Source organism: Aulonocara stuartgranti, assembly GCF_965226115.1.
Source record: "Aulonocara stuartgranti genome assembly, chromosome: 5".
In the NCBI taxonomy this organism is placed as follows: Eukaryota; Metazoa; Chordata; class Actinopteri; order Cichliformes; family Cichlidae; genus Aulonocara; species Aulonocara stuartgranti.
The window spans coordinates 24,610,287-24,629,891 of NC_138943.1; the positions used below are offsets into that span (position 1 = coordinate 24,610,287).

At 40.2% G+C, this 19,605-nt stretch overlaps 1 protein-coding gene and 1 long non-coding RNA gene across 2 annotated transcripts; one reads left to right on the forward strand and one right to left on the reverse strand.

Moving 5' to 3' along the window:
- Nucleotides 1–36: 36 nt before the first annotated feature.
- LOC309706524 lies at nucleotides 37–3,277 on the forward strand. The gene is made up of 2 exons (XR_014276749.1): nucleotides 37–96; nucleotides 167–3,277. It is a non-coding gene; the product is annotated as an uncharacterized lncRNA (long non-coding RNA).
- LOC309706512 (sortilin-like) lies at nucleotides 1,584–19,410 on the reverse strand. The gene is made up of 20 exons (XM_082533119.1): nucleotides 19,047–19,410; nucleotides 13,299–13,361; nucleotides 13,146–13,219; nucleotides 12,943–13,045; nucleotides 12,416–12,577; nucleotides 12,195–12,268; nucleotides 11,192–11,241; nucleotides 10,651–10,778; nucleotides 9,479–9,623; nucleotides 9,234–9,389; nucleotides 9,027–9,139; nucleotides 8,768–8,870; nucleotides 8,515–8,683; nucleotides 8,229–8,413; nucleotides 7,951–8,140; nucleotides 6,544–6,660; nucleotides 5,131–5,239; nucleotides 4,057–4,169; nucleotides 3,826–3,952; nucleotides 1,584–3,728 (listed from the first exon to the last, which is right to left on the reverse strand). Exons 1-20 carry the CDS (start codon nucleotides 19,377–19,379, stop codon nucleotides 3,714–3,716), a joined length of 2,529 nt encoding a protein of 842 aa, XP_082389245.1. The 5' UTR covers nucleotides 19,380–19,410; the 3' UTR covers nucleotides 1,584–3,713.
- Between the last annotated feature and the right edge of the window lie 195 nt (nucleotides 19,411–19,605).

Sequence of the window (19,605 nt, forward strand, 5' to 3'; positions counted from 1 at the left end):
ACTTAAATCAGCTGTGTTGGATCAAGGACACATCTAAAAACCTGTAGGACACCAGCCCTTGAGGCCTGAAGTTGGACGCCCATTCAGCCTGCACAGGTAGTCCAGCTCCATGGTGATGGCACATACATTTGTGGTCTTCTGGTAATGAACTATTCATTTGATTCAGGTGTGCTGACCCAGGGTGATATCTAAAACCTGCAGGACACCGGCCCTTGAGGCCTGGAGCTGGACAATCCTGGACTACAGGAATCATCCCGTGCTACAAGCAGTGACTAACAAGGAGTCAGCACCTGCAAAGCCATTCACTTCATGAGAATTGTCTTGTTGTTGCCTCTCCAGTGCGTCTGTTGTCGCTTTCATTTGCACCAACACAGATGAATTGGACACAGAGTGTTTTCTGCTTCCTAACTGCACAGGCTCATAGCTCTGAAGTTAAAAGGACTTTGTGTTATGCTGTGATGACTGAACAACCCCTTAATTCTTTTTGAGCGCTGTCCTTCTTTCACCGGTAGCAGGCAGCTGGCACTCAACAAAAAGCACAGCTAAGTAAGTGTAGCTTTCATTTACCTACACATTATAAAATCCAGCATTTCTTCTTAATAAACTCCAGTGTAGATATTACCTTTTCTCCTATAGTTTTTATTTTAAATATCTGTCTGCGTGAGTAATGCTACATGTCATATCATGAAATTTGAAACTCAGTTTAGACCGCTTTGCATTAAAAACACCACTTTAACTGGTTTGTTTCTATATGGCGTTACCTATTCATAAAATATTAACTTTATGAATGAACCACTTATAAAACAGCACCTTATTTTAAGTGCTTTCAGTAACTTACAAGAACAGTTGATAGAGGTCGTTGATATGTCCCCTTCAATATTACAATATATTTTGTTGTATACTGAGCAGTAAAGTAAACTGATAACAGTAAAAACTAATCTCCTCAAAAAGGAAAAAAACTGACTTTATGTTCTTTTTAGGGTGTATTTTGACACAAAAATACTATTAAAATAATTGCTGCTAAAGTACTGTAATTTTTTCTATGTACTTTGTGTTGTGTTGAAGAAAACTCCAGCACAAGAGCACAGATGTAAAAGAGAGTATTATTTCAGTCTATAAATGCAAACATTGTTATAAAAACATCTGCTCGACAGAATATTGAATCCAGAGTTACTCATCCCAGCAAACAGACAGCGGAGAAAACGAGATGGAAAGAATGTCACCCATCTTGGCCCCTGATATTTTACAAAACACACAAGGACTAGAACACACGCAACATCACACATCTGTAGACGTAGTGCAATAATAAATCATTAAATACAGGAGACAGCTGGGCTTGTTCTTACTGACAGTTAAGTAAATCAAGAAGGATCAAGCATTAAAAACCTGCTTTCATATCTGACAAAGTCCACCAAACGATCCTTGAGTTATGCCTCAGTATTAGGCCAGCTTATTGCAATAGCTTATTTGCTGGGGTGGTATTGCATCTGCTGGAGAATACAAGCATTAGCCATAAGCCCTACATGTGTGTCAAATGTTATACTTCTTCCATCGCAGATAATAAAAAAGGCAGCCAGCCAACATACCAGCTAAAACACTTGATATTACACAGACATGCGTACTGGGACACAGGTGTAGTTAATTTTATAAAGCAAGCGCTCCTTACGGTCACCAGGCACCATTAATCTTAATACACTGTTATTGTGAACAAAAAGTGAGGTTATGTTTTGTGTTGCGCTGATATCAGATGATTATAGAAATGTTTGCACTTCTTTTTAAAACCACTATCGTTATTTATTTGCTGATTATGCCTGGCTGAAATGTCAGTGAAATACAAACAAACAAACAAACAAACAGCAATGTACTGGCGCATCCTGTTAAACAAAAATATCATAGAAGTTCAAGTAAAGGGTTTGGATGAGCATATGTTTTTATGTTTGAAAAATATCCATTAAAAGTGCTTTGGCAATAATTCAAATCTTTCATTTTCACCACACTCACAGGAGAGTGAAAAATAATGACTGTGTTGGGCTGGGTTTCACTAGGCACTAAAAATGAAGGACTAAAATCGTTTACTCTTGTTTACTACAGTTTATATACGTAATAGATTGTTTAAATTGTGTAAGAGGTGCTGTATTGTAATCTAGTGTCTGTGGAGGCCATTTGAGTACAGTGGACTCTTTCTCGTGTTCAAGAAACCAGTTTGGGAAGATTTGAGCTTTGTAACATGACGTTATTGAGCTGGAAGCAGCCATGGGAAGAATGCACTGTGGTGTGGTCTACAAGTGTGCCAAGAAAAATATCCACCACACCATTACACCACCACCATCCCAAACTGATGATAAAAGGCAGGATGGATCCGTGGTTTCCCGTTGTTTCTGACCCTATCTGATTGTCACAACAGAAACTGAGACTCATCAGTCCAGGCAACAGCAGATTGTTGATGCCTGGTCTGCAACAATCTGCTGTTGTCTAATACCTGTGATCCTATGCAGATATACCCTCCACTTCCTGTTCTTAGCTGACAGCAGTCTGGTCTTCCGCTGCTGTAGCCCATCTGCTGTGTAGTGGGTGGTACATTCAGAGATGCTCTTCCGCATACCTTGGTTGTAACGAATGGTTATTTGAGTTACTGTTGGAATCCTGTCAGCTCAAAGCTCCTCTGACATCAACAAGAAATCTCCACCAAGAAAACTTACTAACTGCATATTTTCTCTTTTTCAGACCATTCTCTGTGAAGGAATGGTTGTGCAGGAAAATCCCAGTAGCACAGCAGCTTCTGGTTTTTAATATCCATTATTTGCACACTGAACTAGGAGAACATGTTTTAAAAGCAAGAACTACATTAACTTTGACACATTATCTGGTACCTAACAAAAGATGAAAGGTTCTCCTTAAAAAAAGCCAATTCCAATCACCAATTTGAGTCTTACAATTTCTAGTGCATTAAGCGATTCTGGCCAGTTTTTACCTTCAAAGATCCAGACAGTATGGTTGAAAGAAAAAGACAATTAAAAATAGGTACCACTGTTCACAGGAGTTAGTATCAAATACAAAACCCCAATTTCCCAAAACCTGTGACAAAATGAGGAACAAAAAATTATGTTATTGCTTCATTTTAGCGATTAGCGAAACATATAAAGTGGCCCACCATGAACACAAGGACTGGATCCTAAAGTTTTAAATGTACAGAGTACAAAAACTACTTAACTGACAGCAGATGAAAACTCTGAGCTAAAATACTGATTATTTTCTGTGTCCTGTTTCTCCCATGTTTCCCAGCTCTTAATAAAACATTCTGTGCACCCACATGTCCAAGCTGTAGCAGCTGCATGGTGCTTGTGCAGTGCAACGCGGTCTCTTCTCAGGTCATCATGAAAGGAAACATACAGAGCACAATGGAGCACATTTTCACGCTCAAAGGTCTTTACAGAATTTTCTGTGACAGAGAGAACAAAAGCTCTCCGGGGATCCCAGAGGCTTTCTTCTGTCCCCTCCCAAAATCACCAGTGCGCCTATTTGCTGGGAGTCTCAGCCGGTACAAGGAAGCAATATAGGAAGTCGCCCCGCTGCTGCTGAGTCCTCCGGCCTCCAGGGGATAGCGAGAAGTGAGAAGCAGATGTTAATCAGCATGTGGGAGCAACAGGAATGCCCAGGCATCATGAAAGACTGCTTTAGATTTAGTCTGAAGAGCCTTTGAGTGGGAAGAAATCTTATTCTAAAAGGTCCTATGGGGAGACACAAACAGTATAACAGTGTTTTTAGATAATCACAGCGTTTTAGGTAAAACTAATAAATATAAGGGGCCCTTTACACAACATCTACCTGATCCGAGTCCTCATTGTACTGTGCTTTTCCTGTCTCCATGTAGTGGGGGTCCACATCATCCACTCCTTCTATTTTGTTAGCTTCAGCATGTTCCCTCATAACAGAGTAACGGTGCACGAGGAACCTGATGAGGACAAAAGTCCATATTAGGAAGAAACCGAAGAGATGTGAGTGCATCATTTATTACTGTGGCTGCAAAGGGTGAAAAAAGAAAAGAAAGTAACCCACCGTCCTCCACAGACATATTTCTTAACCAGCCAAACACCTGCGACAGCGCTTGTCAGGAGGATCGCTATGACGACCATGACTATGAGAGCAGTATTCGTTGAACTGTTTTCAATCTGTTCAAGAGACGGGAAAAGTTTAAATATGCAACGCAGTGCACTAGGTTCCTCGGCCTACAGTTTATACGTTATTTGGGCTTCCGAAGTGTCTTTTAAAAAGTAAACAAAAACAAACTTTTTAGTAAGGAAAAGGTAAAGGATCAAAACAAAAAAGGAAAATCCACACATCCGTTTTATAGATTTAAAACATTCACAAAGCATGAAACTCAATTAGATCTGTAGAACAATGATGAGCAATAATGCTCCTTAAATTCATTCAAAAAGCAAACACAAATGATTTTGCCCACTGCACCGCCTCATTTTCTGTTACACTGGCTTGACGACATCTTGCTTTGGAAATGACAACAACACTGGAGTCTGAAATCACTGAGTAAGTCATTTTACAATGCCATCATGCTGTTTGCAAAAAATGATTCTGTGACACCACAAGACTTAACTTTTTTTCCCCTGTGCTGTTTTTCCCCTTCTTTCCTTTTCAGTTAGTTAACAAGCCTGCGGTTTAATGCCATTCATTCGATAAGAGTCACCAAAAGAAAGCATGAAAAAGTGACTCTTGTAGGTCAAACTGGCAGAGGAATCACTTTAGAACGCTTACATGTACTAATAAAAGATTAGACAGACTTTTGGGGGAAGTGGTAAAGTTTATGGCTGTTACGTCTCATCAAAAAATGTTCTGCTCTTCATCAGTCTGTATCTCCATTTACCTCTAAACTCTAAATATGTGTGTTTCAATAGTGAAGAGAAACATCAATTTACACTTTCTGTTAACAGATGTTAAAATTTTCACATTTTTACTACATTTGATCAAAAGCTCAACTCAAGCTGCTACGTGATTAGCCATTTCACACCTCCAGTGCTGACCATGCTGAAGATCAGACCCTTCCTTAACTTTCATTTTGTCCCAATAAGTCTATATACTAACGTGCACAGCCTGTATTTCAGAATAAGCAGAACTCACTAGGGAATAAGGAATAAGAGCGTTGCTGGTGCACATCTTCCTCAAGTCCGTCTCTTTCCTAACTGGTTGGAAACCTCCCTCGCACTGGCTGCTGGGAATCTTCCGGTAGCTTGAAAAGGAGGGACAGATATATGTAAGGCGAGACAAAATTCAAAGAAAAGGACATCAGTTACAGCAGAACAACTCAAAATATTATTCCTGACAACAGTGGAGGGAGATTAACAAACACAAAAAAAGTGGGAAAAAGAATGGCCATTTAGAAAATCCTGTCTTGAAGCATGGACACCAACAGTTCCTGAAGTGTCTGTTTGTAAATGGACCTGCTTTTGCACAAGAACTTTGTTACAATTCTGGAAGAACGAGGTCTGGATTTTTTTTCCCAGCTGTCCTTTCTGACACATTAATAAAAAAACTTCAAAGTGCAAATGACACCTAGTGACGATATCTGAACACAGAAATGAAGAAAATTGCGTTTTCATTCAGTTTTCATGCTGCTTTAAGATATTAGATAGATAGATTGTCCTGTCTAAAAGAACACAACTAATAACTCAGAAAATAATTTAGTTAAATATGTGTTTTCAACAACTCAAATCATCAAATTTTTAGAATATTTTCTGCTTCTCCATCTAAGATTTGCAGGCCCATTGACCCACTTTCATGCCATTTTTCTAGCAGACTGAAATCAGAGACAGTTGGCTATTCTAAAAACTGATGTTTTATGATGTTTTTATTACAACAAGTGTGTTGTACAGCTCTCTCCATGCCTTTTCATCTGATATATCACTTGATATGGTTTCCTGACATTTTTCTCACCAGTTAAGCTTTGACTTTTATTTTAATTTTAAATGTTAAATTATTTAAATTAAATAAGCTCAAGCTCTTATTTCTATCTAGGCTCACAAAAAACATGATATCTTGAAAAGTGGATGCTAGACTGCTCACAGACAGACAGACAAGCAGAACAAAGGGAGTATATAATCGAGAGTGTGTGTTTTTGATTAGTAAATATGGTATATAATTATATTCCTCCCCATTGCTAAAATAAAACACAATACTTTTTAACGTTAAATTTATAATCACAGAAATGAAGAAAATGCTATTTTCTTTTAACTTTCATGCTGGATTGAGCAAAGATCACAAGCTGTACCACAAAAACAAAAATATCAGTACATAGCCTAACCCCCCCAAAAATGATCTGATTGCCTTGGACGTTGCATTTCACACATGCCAGGTGAGTCCAAGAAGAGTTCAGGGGTGTTGTGGATGTGTAAAAATGGTTTGTGCATCTCAGGCACAGGGATAGTATGTATAATATGCAAAATGTGTATTATAATTATAATGCATAATGTATCTTGGTTAGTAAGAGGTTTTGGTTTTTTTGGGGGGGGGGGTAAAAATGTCAAATGTCCTCACCCACTGGTCTGCAGCTGTTCAGTGGTCCCATTTAAACAGAACTCCAAAGGACGGTCCTTCAACTCTTCCTGCTCCACACACTCTGAGCTGTTCTCTGGTCGGTAATACCCAAAATCACTGCAACACAAAGCTGTGTCATTTCTACACTAATGCACTGTTGAATGCAAAAAGCTGAAGATTCATTGAACTGTCAAATATGCAAATAAGATAAGATAGATCAAATTTAGACTATATGGACAAAAATATTGGGCCACACTTGTTTATCACTGTATTCCAGTATTTTATTCAGTCCCACTGGTGTAGAAAAGCAAACACCTAGCCATGCAGTCTACATTTACACATTTGTGGAAGAGTGATCTCACTGTATTTGAGAGTGGTACTGTAATAGTCAGTTCATAAAATTTCTTCCCTTCTAGACATTCCACGATCACATGTAAGTGATATTATTGCAAAGTGGAAGCAATTAGGAACCACAGCAAGTCACAGGTACAGTTACAGACTGGATGTTGAGGTGTAAAAGTCACCAGTATTCTACTGACTAAATAACTGCACAGGTCCAAACCTCTTCTGTCATTAACATCAGCACAAAAGCTGTGCGCTGGGAGCTTCATGGCAGCTGATCAGCAGCTACATGCAAGCTTTACATCCCCAGGAGCAATCCAAAGCATTGGATGGAGCACGTTGTCACTGGACTCTGGATCAGTAGAAACATGTTCAGTGAAGATAAATCTAAATGCTTCAGCTTACCAAGATATTTTTGAAAATTCTCTCCTTACAGCTTTGTGGGAACAGTTATGGAAAACCCCCTTCTTTCCAGGATGACTGCGCGCCTGTGCACAAAGCAAGGTTCATAAAGACATGGCTGGATGAGTTTGGTGTGGAAGAATTTGACTGGTCCAGACAGAGCCCTGACCTCAAACCCATTGAACACCACCTTTGGGTTGAACTAGAAAAGAGATTAAAAGCCAGGTCCTCTTTACCAACATCTGAGCTTATAAATGCCATTCTGGATGAATGGGCAAAAATTCCCACACACATTCCAAAAATGCTGTAGAAAGCCTTCCCAGAAGAGTGGAAGCTGTTATAGCTATAGTCCAACTTCATATTAATGCCTTTGGAATTAGAAATGGATGTCATAAAGGTTCCTGTGGGTTTGATGTGTACGTGTTCCAATACTTTTGTCCACATAGTGTATTTTGAACTAGTAGAGAGACTGAATAGCAGAATAAATAATGTGTTGAAGGAAAAAGTCATGCATAAAGAGCATTTCTACAAATATAATGTATACCCCACAATCTTCTTATGTAAAAATCAAAATCCAGTTTCAAGAATACCATAATAAAGTCACAAGTTCATCTATTACACCAATCACTTGCACAAAAGGAGATGAAGTGAACAAGGAGATACCAGTGATAATCATCCAGTGTACATGGACAGGGGGACAGCCTCTTGGTGACTGCATAGTCCCTCCCGTTCCAGCAAACAGAGCCTTTCCTCAGGCGTAAGAAGGTCTCTTTATAGCCCAGCAAACAGCCATCATTAGAACCAGTGGTGTCTGAAGAGTGAGCCAGCCACTGCACGTAGTCTCCTTCTGTGCCTGCAAAAGCAAACACGCACATTATCATAGTGAAAACACACTTGCTGTAATGCTGCACAAACATCGCCATCCTCTGTGCCTTACTCACAGTCTCTGGTGAGGAGCTTCCTGAAGTCTATAGTGATCACCACCCATTTACTGAAGTCCTTCCTGTAGCCCCACAGGCTGACGTTCATGGAGCGAGAGCCAGGCTCACTGTCCATGCCACTGAAGTGAAGTGGGTCATTGGTGAAGTTATATGTATGCCAGCACTGTCCTTCATCTGTGGAAAACCTGACGGGTGGTTAAAAAAAACATTAGCTGCAAAAGTGACGCACACAAACACTTACATATATGTCACAAAATGCTAGACAGTGTTTAACAGTTGTTCGCACTTTATCTGGCTGACAGGTAAGTTAGTGTGCTCCACAGCCACCAGCAGGCCTCCTGAGTCCAGTATAGCATAATGATGGGGTCCCTTGAGGGCCAACATCCATGAGTAGCCCCCATCATCAGACACATACACATCAGGGAAAAGAACTGAATCTGCATCTTCAACACTGCCTGGAGAAAAGGGAGGGAGACTATCAAGAAACATTCAGTAAAACTGATTGCACTGAAAGAATTTGGTGGCTTGGTGTGTCTTACCGTGGGCCAGAATGAGGCCCACTGCACTGGGCTGTGAGAGAGGAAGCATGGGGACGTTCATCTTCATGGTGGTGCTGTAGGAGGCGTGGATGTGTAGCCTGCACTGTAAAGACACAGTGATGAAAACAATGTTTACACACTGGCTCGTACTGAGAAATTAAATCCGTTTGAAAGAGTTCATTTTGGGGCATTACAAGAGGTCACATGCGACCACATCCTAATAAAAATATACTCCAATACTTGTGTCTGTGTGTCTCACTCTGTTAGGTCTGTTGGTAGAGGTGTCAGTGTTACAGTGGCTGTTCTCTGGTCTGCGCAGCCTCTGCCACTTTGCTCCTTGGTCATAGGTGATTACAGTCTCCACTGTGCCATCTGCAAAACAAACATGATGGATTCAAAATTCACTTAAATTCCTAGCAGAAGATAATTTTCACATTTTCTACATTTAACTAGTGTGTTAACTGACCGTCTGCGAGCACACTGGTCATGTAGACGCCCCTGAGTGAATGGATGACAGTGAAGTCAGTGTCACTTCCTGTGGTTGTGTAGAGGTGGCGCTCCAGAGACTTGGAGAACACAGTTCCTCTGTCATCTGACACATAGATGGTTCCAACACCAGAGTCTGCCCCGCACAGAACACACGTCTGGATTATACACTTGGATATGTTAACTGATAGCAGAAGAGAAATCATCATCAGCACCAGTTCTTACCACCGGGGTCATCCACGTGCATGAAGATCACGTCCTGATTGGCTGCCAGGATGGAATAAAACTGCTCGTGGGTGACTGTAGGAAGCTGAGCCATGTTCCACGTCTCGCCGCCATCTACTGAGACGTGGATCATACGCTCTGTACTCTGTCACACACACATTCACAGACACAATTACTGCACAGAAGGTGTATTTATGCTACTTTTAGTGGGAATCATTACACCAAAATCCAGGCACCTGTATGACACTGTTGGTTATACAGTATATGCTCATCGCCTACACCCCGTATTATTAAAGACACCCAGTCTGTCTCTTTTATTTGCCTTTACACCAGACATTAAAACATTAAATTCTACATGAAATATGTGAGTTCAAGGAGTGTGAGTAAATTCCTCTGCATGCATGGCTTATACTGTATTCCCAGTCAAGCAAAGCATCGTTGGAAATACGTTTATAAAACTGTGCTTTTATCTTGAAAGCTAAGCCAGGAGGAAGATGTAGACGGCCTTTCAACTTTGTGTGAGCAGATCATCATCTTAAGAATGTGGGCCAGGCCAACTCCAGATACAGTCACACTAAACAAACTGCATTCCAGTCACAATCCAAGCATTTACACTACAAGCATGCGATTTTGAGTAGAGACAAGCTATAAATAATATTTATAAGACAACTAATAATAATATATAGCAAGTAAAATCAAATATTTTAATATCCATGCAGGAAAAAGATCGTTTTAAAAGACAATAAAGTCATAATGTAAAGTGCATTATAAATAAAGATGCTATGCTATGCTATAAAATTAAAGAGCAGATGACTCTTTGCCAGACAGATGTATTGTATAACAAATAGTTATTGCATGAGGTATGAAAGATTTCCTGTATCTGTGTTTAGTTACCCAGATAGGATATCCAGATACAGACTGAACATTAATGCCAGATGTCACAAACTATTTGAACGCTTTAAGTGAGAAGATGTATTTTTATTTTGCAAACTGAGTAAAGAAAGCATAGAAAGAAGAAGAAGAAGAAGAAGAAAATGGGTGTACAAATAAACAACTACACCCAATGCCACTAAATACACAGACTGCAAAAATGCAATGTCTGTTCACAAAACAAACACACTCAGCTCTTAAAGAATAAAGGTACAAAGGTGCGCGCACACACACAGACGTACCGTGCCAGTCATGATGGAGGCGAAAACAAATCTTCCTCCAAGTACAAATGAGTAAACTCTCGTTGCAATGGTGTGGAAACTTTTACCGTAGTCGAATGTCTTTCGTAGATGTAACATGCCTTTGTCATCTGACAGAAAAAAAAAGGTGAAGTTAGTGAAGTTAGTTATCATTGAACGTGTTAATATAGCGCTTTACCCACATAAAGTGGGGATACATATCTCTGCTGCTTTAATAAGTCTGTTAAAGGAATGGATTGAGTTGCACATAGATGGAATTTCTTGATTGGAAATAAATCATGAAATAAATACTGAAATACGAGAAACTTTTTATACTGTGTGGATCTATTCGTGTGTAAGAATCCATTTGGTTTAGACTGCCAAGTTGAAAGTAACTCATGACTGTCAACAACAAGGCACAACTTTTAAGGAACGATAAACCTGGGTCCGCGTTCGGATACGACACATTCAGGTGGTGTGGATTCATAAAAGGAGTGCATGTCTGAAAGGGCTTCTGTGGAGGGATGGTGTTATCTTCACTTACTGCATGATCCGTTGTTGTTTGTGGTAAAGTAGATGCTATTCTTTGGACCCCTGTGTGTGAGAAAAACAAACCATAATCGGGTAGAAGCAGACGGCGGAGGGAAAGATCTAATTGCGCTAACATTGTTTAACATCTGTAAATCAAATGTAGATCCACTTTTGGAACTTATATAAATTGCAGATTATGGTTATGGTTTTAAAGTGCTGGTGTGAGCAAGGCAGACATCAACCCTGGTTACCTTGGTTACCCCCCCCCCCCCCCCCCCCACACACACACACAGAGACCCCCCACAAGTTCTGTCGGGTTTTGTTCGCTGCCAAACAAGATGAAGGTTTTCACACTGCACAGATTCTGGTTCAAGGACTGCGGGCTGAATAAGAATGCCACTGCTGACTCATGATTCAGTCTGACAGCAACCTCAGCTCCCTGGCTCTGCAGTCAATTTAGGTTGAGGCCTAAATGACAGCTGTGGTCGCACAGAGCTATCACAATCTTCCCACAATGCAGCGCTAACAACCGCAGGCTGACACCGCAACCTCATGTGAACTCTGGTGTTCAAATAAAACCAGAGTCAGGATGGGGGATACAGACTGTGGTGAGGAAAGCAGCTGGAAAAACAACAATGGACAAAGAACACACACACTCCTATTTTTACCAAAAGCAAAGACGTACATGTTGACTGTTTGTAAACCCACACGGACAAATGTGCCTGTCAGTGATGGAAACTTGTGTTTTATGAGAAACATTTATTTTATGTGTAAGCACCAGTGGCCTTTAACCTGGGCCCGAAATTCACTCTTGGCTCAGAAACAGAGAGCAGGAATCCTGTCTAAAGGAAGCGCGCACTGCTTTATGTTTATATGTCACTTTCATTAAAGTTGAGGGAAAGTCTCTAAGAAAAAAAAAGGCCAAAGGTAAGGTTCACACCCCTCACCTGTCCTGATTATCTCCCCTGTCCTTAATTATACTTTAACATCAATCTGATGGGGAGGACAGTTCTTACCATCTGACCAAACACACACTGTCGTGGATCTTCCTCCAGGTGGCACCAAAGTCCTCAGACAACCACAGGTCCATCTTAAAAGAAAAAAGCTTTGTCAGTAAAAAGGGAGTACATGTTTATTTTTAGTATTTACCCATTCCTAATTGAGAAATTAGGAAATGGTTCACTTCAGGAGAAGAGAGGTTTTCTTTTATTGAAACTCCAAATCCCTGACTATATACCATGATACTGAGTGTCAGAAGTTTGTTGCAGTCCCCGGGGTTGTACAGGATCTGAATGAGGGGCTCAAATGGCAGGTCGGTGGAAACAAAGGTCAGTGCAAAGTCCTGCGAGCGAAACAGCCGAAAACCCCCGACGTCGGACACATCACCGCTCAGGATCACCTGATGCCAAACAAAAGAGCCAGAGTTAAATCAATCGGTCACGTAGCTGATGAGAGAGAAAACACATTTAAATCAAACCAAAGCACTGAACATTATTCAGGTGGGGATTCGTTGCTTTTCTTCATTTTATGTCAGTGGATTATCAGATCAAATAAACATTTTGGAGATGCCACCTGTGAATCAGAGGATTACAACTGACATTTATTTACTGTTTTCTTTAGATGTAAACAACAGAAGAACTGAGGAAATTGTGCTGTTTTACTGAAAACACAAGTAGATGAGAAATGATCCACAACTGCAAAAACCTTTGAGGATACTTCATCGTATTGCACTGCATGTACTGACTCTTTTAAAGAATCACTCACCTTCCCTGAGTGGTCTGGACTGATAGCGATGCCAAACTCTGTCTGGATGAAGGTGTGGTTAATCAGATGAGTCACGTCTTTGAACGTCTTCCCATAGTCTTCACTGACACACAGACAAGGTTGCAGTTAGACCCTCAGACCACTGTAATTAGTAAAAGTTTAATAAAGCCACTAAACCAAACCAGCAGCGAGGCACTTCTCACCTCCTGTAAAGGTTAGACTGGCCGAAGCGGATCATGAACAAAGGCACCTGAAAGGTTGTCAACACCAGCAGCACCTGGGGTGAGAGATGAATGGAGTTACACAGAAATCAAGCATCATCTTGGAGTTATATATTGTCATACACATGAACTCACCCCTGATCCATTGCCCACCCAGGCTAAAGACAGTGAACCCAATGTCTGCACCTTGAACGTGAACTGAAAGGGAGGGAAAAAAAGAAGACATTTTAGTGAAAATACAGAAAACACTGCTGTTTACTAAAAACTAGACACATGAACGGAGAGGACAGCTTGAATTTTCCATACTGTCCAAAGCAGCTCGGTCATTTGGATGCACTCTGCCTGTGTGACCTACATTCCTGTGTAAATCACAAAGACGAAGCCAGAGAACAACACACTTTGCTAATGTCTCGAACGCAGCAAGAACACTCTCTCAAACACATGACAGACATTAAGGCTGAATGTAGCCAATTTTTCCGGTGTTTACCTTAACAGTCACTTACTAATACATTCCTCAAGCCCCGAAAGACTCAAAGTTCAAAATAAAAGGAACAGGTGTGACATAATATTAGAGGCACGGAGGGAGCAGAACTACTATTTCCCAACTCTGACAGAAAAACAACATTCCTCTTCATTCATCCCGACTGAAGCTCAAGTGTTTGGTCTCTAGCCACAGCCCACAATGTTTGGAGTCTGAGGGAGCAGGTTACTCCCCTCCTCTCTTTAGCTGGAGGGACAAAGATGTTTTCAAGGTGAGTACAGCCCAAAAGCGTCTGTGTCCATAAAGCCACAGAAGATGGTCACGCCTGCCGTATGCCTCCTGCATCCATCTGTTCCTATTTTGATCGTATAACTATTTTACAACCCCGTTTGCAATCCTCTTTTCATCCTATTGGTCAGTTTTTTTAAAAAGTCATATGTGCTGTCCTCCCCAAAACTCACTCTCTAGCTTGAACCTACAGGTTAAATGTCAAGACTTTAAAGATTTTTACGAGATATAAGAAAGCAAAACTATTAGCATATGCTCCACTAGACATGTTTTAATGAGACTACACAGCTACAAGTATTAGCATTCTAAGTATATCGTTAGTTTTTTTAATCACCTTAACACAATTTATGATACTATTAGATAATGCGAATAAGGATTAAATAAGCAGATATGAATATAAATATGTACATATAGAGTACACACACATACTTAAATTTTCCCAGACAACCAAGGCAAAGTTTTCAGAGGACTCTATGAAAAGTACTCCTCCCACTTCCCAGTCTTCGTTATAGTGTTGCTTCAGTTTATTGAGGTTTGAACTGATGCACAGCTCTCTTAAGGACTTTGACTGGACCATTGCAACACCTTGATTCTTTTCTTTTTCAGCCATTTGGTTGTACATTCGCCCCTGTGCCTTGGATAATTGTCCTGTTGCATGACCCAGTTTCGGCCAAGCTGTTGGACAGATGGCCTCACGTTTCACTCTAGAATACTCTGGTATAAAGAGTAGTTCATGGATCATAACATGGAGAGTCTAAATTTACTTGGAAGTCCACTCTTGTGAAGACTGTGGGGTTGCTTTAATACACCCTTGCATGCTCCAGACCAATAAGCTGCAAAAACTTGTGTTTTTAATCGAAGTGTTCACACTTGCTGATGATCATCTAATCAAGGGCATTGGATTAGCAGCAGCTGGCTACTGCTACTTACCCTCTTAATTCCTGTGGAAGCAGTAAGGTTGGACTTATCACTGCACTGAGTCATGTTAAAAACTACTGAAGAGGCTACAGGAGCTTATAGCAAAGTAATGCTTTGAGATAAATGCTTGTGAACATGCTAAAAATGCCAGCAATGCCACTAATAACAAGCAGAGTTTTCAAACCATGCAAATACAAGAAGAGCTGAGGCTGATGGGAATGTCATTAGCTGTGCTGGTATCTTGCTCAAAATCAACATAATTGTAGAAACTGAAATGCGGGATGACTACCAATGCTAAAATCAACAAAGTTAATATAATTCATCCTGAGGAGGACATAAATGACTGTACAATCACAGCAGAGCATGAGAATATAAGGTAAGCAGAGGAGTCATATCATAAAATGTAAAATATTATGATCATTTCAAACTAAACAATATGAAATTTAAGTCATGTCTTGTCCTAATACTAAGTCTTTGCAAATGTTTCTGCCAGTTGCTATCACACCTGTGTTAAATTTAAACCAGTGGGACACTTTCCACATCGGTTTCTCTGAAACTCTATATGGACTAAAGCTGACTTGCCCAGCTGCAGTACACACACCTAAACGATCAAACACTGCATTTATATCATAGGTTGTCTTTTTTTGTTTTTTACCTAGTATTTAACCAGGAAGTGAAAACTCCTCAGATTTATAATCTCCTCTATAAGATTATCACGGGCCAAGATAGACATCTAAATGTAGGAATTAACATCATGTATGTAAAAATGAAGATATGCCTGAACCAGTTGAACATGGCCTCACATACCAGACATGACCTCATGCTGTGTCTCATGTTGGATTTAAGGGTCCAGAGCTGCTCTGTAAAGGCTTCTCTAACCTCCCGAATCTGGCATTTAGTTCAGTAACAACAAAACTTCTGGAGTGTACATCACAAATAGACACATACAAACATCTATACAAGCAGACTCAATAACACACAGTCTGTGGGTGGGAGCACAGTAAAGTCCTCTCACAGGAAAGGCAACACAATGAGCTCCTTATTCTCTCTGCTTCAGCAATGTTTACACGCATAAAACTTCAGAAGGAGGTCAAATGCTGAGGCTCTGATCTCACACATGAAGCAGCGTTGCAAGCCTCTGCTGTTCGACTACGATTTGAGTTCCAAGCTGTTTGCTAGATTCTTATTCTCCAGGAATACCAGAAAAGAAGAAAAAATTAATGCTAATTAATTTTTAACTAATACATTTACAAAGTGATTAAAAAAAAATCATGATTATTGCCCATTTTAAGTCTATGAGCGAAATTTTAATCTCTCAAATAATTAGCTCCTTGGGCAGCACATCAAAATCTTTTTGTTTGGTCTTTTTCATGTTTTTCTTTCCAGGCTAGCAGCATGGCTCGTCAGATGGCAATGCCAATCTGTCATCTGTTGGCTCCAACACTAAATGTTAGCATGCTAAAAAAAAAATGGAAGACCTATCATATCATATTTGATACTTGAGTTTTTGAGACTTCTGCATCATCAGTCTTTGTTTTCCTCACCAAAAAACCTAAACTGCAGAATTTAAAAAAAAAAAAAAAAAAATGCTGGATGTGGCAAATAAAATGCAAACTGAAGTTCATATAGTCAAATTAATGGGGTTTTTTTTTCTGTCAAAAGCTTCAAAGAGTCTTTTGTTTTTTCAAAAGAAATTACAATTTTCTGGCAATTATTTCATCATTTGGGCTTTAAATGGATACGGCAGCCTGATCTATGAAATAGATAGCAGTGGACTAGACTGTTAGATCTTCTGATAATTTATGTATCCATAATAAACTGAATAATGAAAAACTAATCAACTGCCCAAATCCAGCTAAACCTTCACATTTTTGCTGGTAGAAACAAAGGAAGTAAAAACTATAAGATATTGACATATCTGTCTTTAAATAAGGGCTTACTGTATATAGTATATACATAAAGTAGCATCAGTTTCATTGTTACATTAACAACGTAGTTCACTGAATAACGGATTAATGTGAAGACACAGCTGGACTCTGCCACATGTGCTGCAGGCTGTGCAGAGAGGATGGTAAACACGGGAATCAAGCATCTTTGCCTGCACCACCCTCTGTAAGGAAAGTTTTCATATCAATACATATCTGCTATGTTAAATACATATTCAGCATGTTTGATTGATGCTATTAGATGCAGCAGGCTAATTTTTCCACTGAAGTAGTGCAAGTTGATCATGGGTTCTACCAGTGCCTCCTTCATTTATACTTTGTCGTTCTTGTATGTTCCCTGTGTATCAACAAGGCCAGATTTCTTTCTGACACACACCATGTGGTACACCAGCTCTGCTGCTTTCCTTGGTGCTCCAGCAGCTGGCTGCACCCCAGCTACCCTGAGGACAGAGCACTTTTTTCCTGTTTGTTTTGTTCTTTTTGGCCTGAGGGAACGGGAGACAGGATAGAGTCTGAAGAAGGGGGGGAAAAAGAAAAGAAAAACAAAACAAGCTAGTTTGTTAACCTGAGTCAGCTAAATGAACCTCGCACAAACGGGGAAAATACGTTAAGGCTTGGGCTGGCTGACAGAACACATCCTGTGTAGTCTACCAGGTCTACAAAAACCACAAAAAGGAGCACAGAGAGAAGGAGGTCAGCTGTGTCTGATCTGATAATTTACACAGCCATCTGGAAAATAAGGAGCACATAATACAGATCTAAATCCTTTTTCCCCTCCTGATCTAGCATGCAGCTCTGATAACTCAGACATCAGCCCACAGTGGAGATCAGATGAAGTTTAGCAGAAGAACGTGGGGAATGTTTGTCAGGGAGAAAGGCCCGGAGGAGAAGGGAGGAGCCTGCTCTCTGAAAACACACTGAATTTTTTTCACGGTCGATAGAAGACCAGGTGTTTCATTCAGTGAAATGATGTAACACCACCTATTACCTTCACACACACCAAAGTGGTGTATCCATGATTTCAGAGGACAATACACTGGTTTACAATCTACCCCTAACTTTAAAACATGTGGCTGACATTATGGATGTGTTTTTGTCCCCATAAGGAAGATAAGTCCCCGCAATGTATAAAGAGATTCAAGACCCCCACAGCATTAGTAATACATGCACAACTAAGACACACACACACAACATGAAAATGATCCTGTGGAGCTTTGTTGTAACTTCTTATGAGTTTGTTGTTATTGTGCTTCTGGTTGGATGCTCAGTTGTTGTTTGTCTGAGAATAAAAAAAAGAAGAAAAAAACTGTACTTCATGCCTACCACCATTCCACTATCTCATGGCGATTCCAAAGAGGTAGTAAAGGTATGCTATCAGCCGGCTCTTCCAAGATCCCTCCAGACACGAGGAACACAGTCAAATGCGTATGACTGTATGCTGTTACATTCTCCATTCACCCAGCACCATTAGTCCATCAGAGCATGAAAACACAGAGTCAGCAAGCACCACACATGTGGAGCGCTGACCTACATTAATCCAGATCAATTAAAAAAGGTTGCAACAGAAAGAACTAGAAAAATAGGAGAACTGGCTGAAACTGGCAGATTACTTAACTAAACCACTTTCACCTTCTCCACGTTTTCTTTGTTTGTTTATTGACTAGTTACAAATAAATATCATACACAATATCAAATATTTTGATATTCAGTAAGTCTTTGGAATCTTTTTAAGGACTGATTGTCCCGTGTGCCAGTAAAAAGTACATCTTAAAGTTTTATACAGGTGCTCGAAGCAAACAAACTGGAGATCCCTGTAAAAACATTTATAAATCAAATAATAATTGATTAAACAATATCAGATTTACTAATAACAGAAAAATTTAATAGTCCTCTATTTTTATTTGTTTTTCTATTAAATAAATCTTTGACATAATCGTATTAGTCTTTTTTTTTCTTTTTATCCCAAACTGTCCTGAACTCACATACTCAACATTAATTAATGAGCATTTAAGTTAGTTAAACGTATTGAGTTAATTTTATTTGATTGAATGACTATCAAAATGTCTTTCCATCGGTTGATCGACTAATCTACAAACCCATTCAGTAATTAGAAGCAGTTTAATATGCAAGATTCACATCTTTCCTTGTGTGCATCTGTTAGGAAAATGTTTGGAAATGTTACGAGCAACTCCATCATGTGAGGAATAAGCTCACGTGTAATCCTGTCACTGTGGGTGTGAAGTCACTTACAGTGCTGGTGTCGTTCAGCAGGGCTGACTCTACTCCGGGCAAAGCTGTACATGTCTGTTCATTCAGTCCTGCGCTGCGCTTCGGCAGCTCCTTCCTCTCTGGAATAAGTCGCTCCTCATCACCACCCAATTCCCCCTGCAGCCTCCTCAAATGTGAAAATTTTCCCCCTTCGTACTGATGTTTGCCCAGCGCAGACGAAAACAGCCCGAGCGCCAAAATGCAAGATGCGGAGATCATTATGAACCCAGCGGTGTCCAACTCGAGACTCCTGCGAGAAACTTCACTGTCCCACCACCAGTTGGCCGCACATGCCCCCCTCATCACCCAAAGCATCTTCCACAGCGGCCCATCCACCGCGGCACCGGATTGGTCGGGACCAGAATAACCTGTGATATAATTGGACGGCGTCGATCTTTCTCGACTGAGTGTCACACCTTTTCTGGGGTTGAACTGCCCCCTGGTGGAAGGACCGCGCAAAACTTACTAGCGCTTTTGAGTGTTGTTGAATTATTTTCTCTGAATTTGTTTGGGATTCCAAGAAGCAAATAGAAAAGTAGAA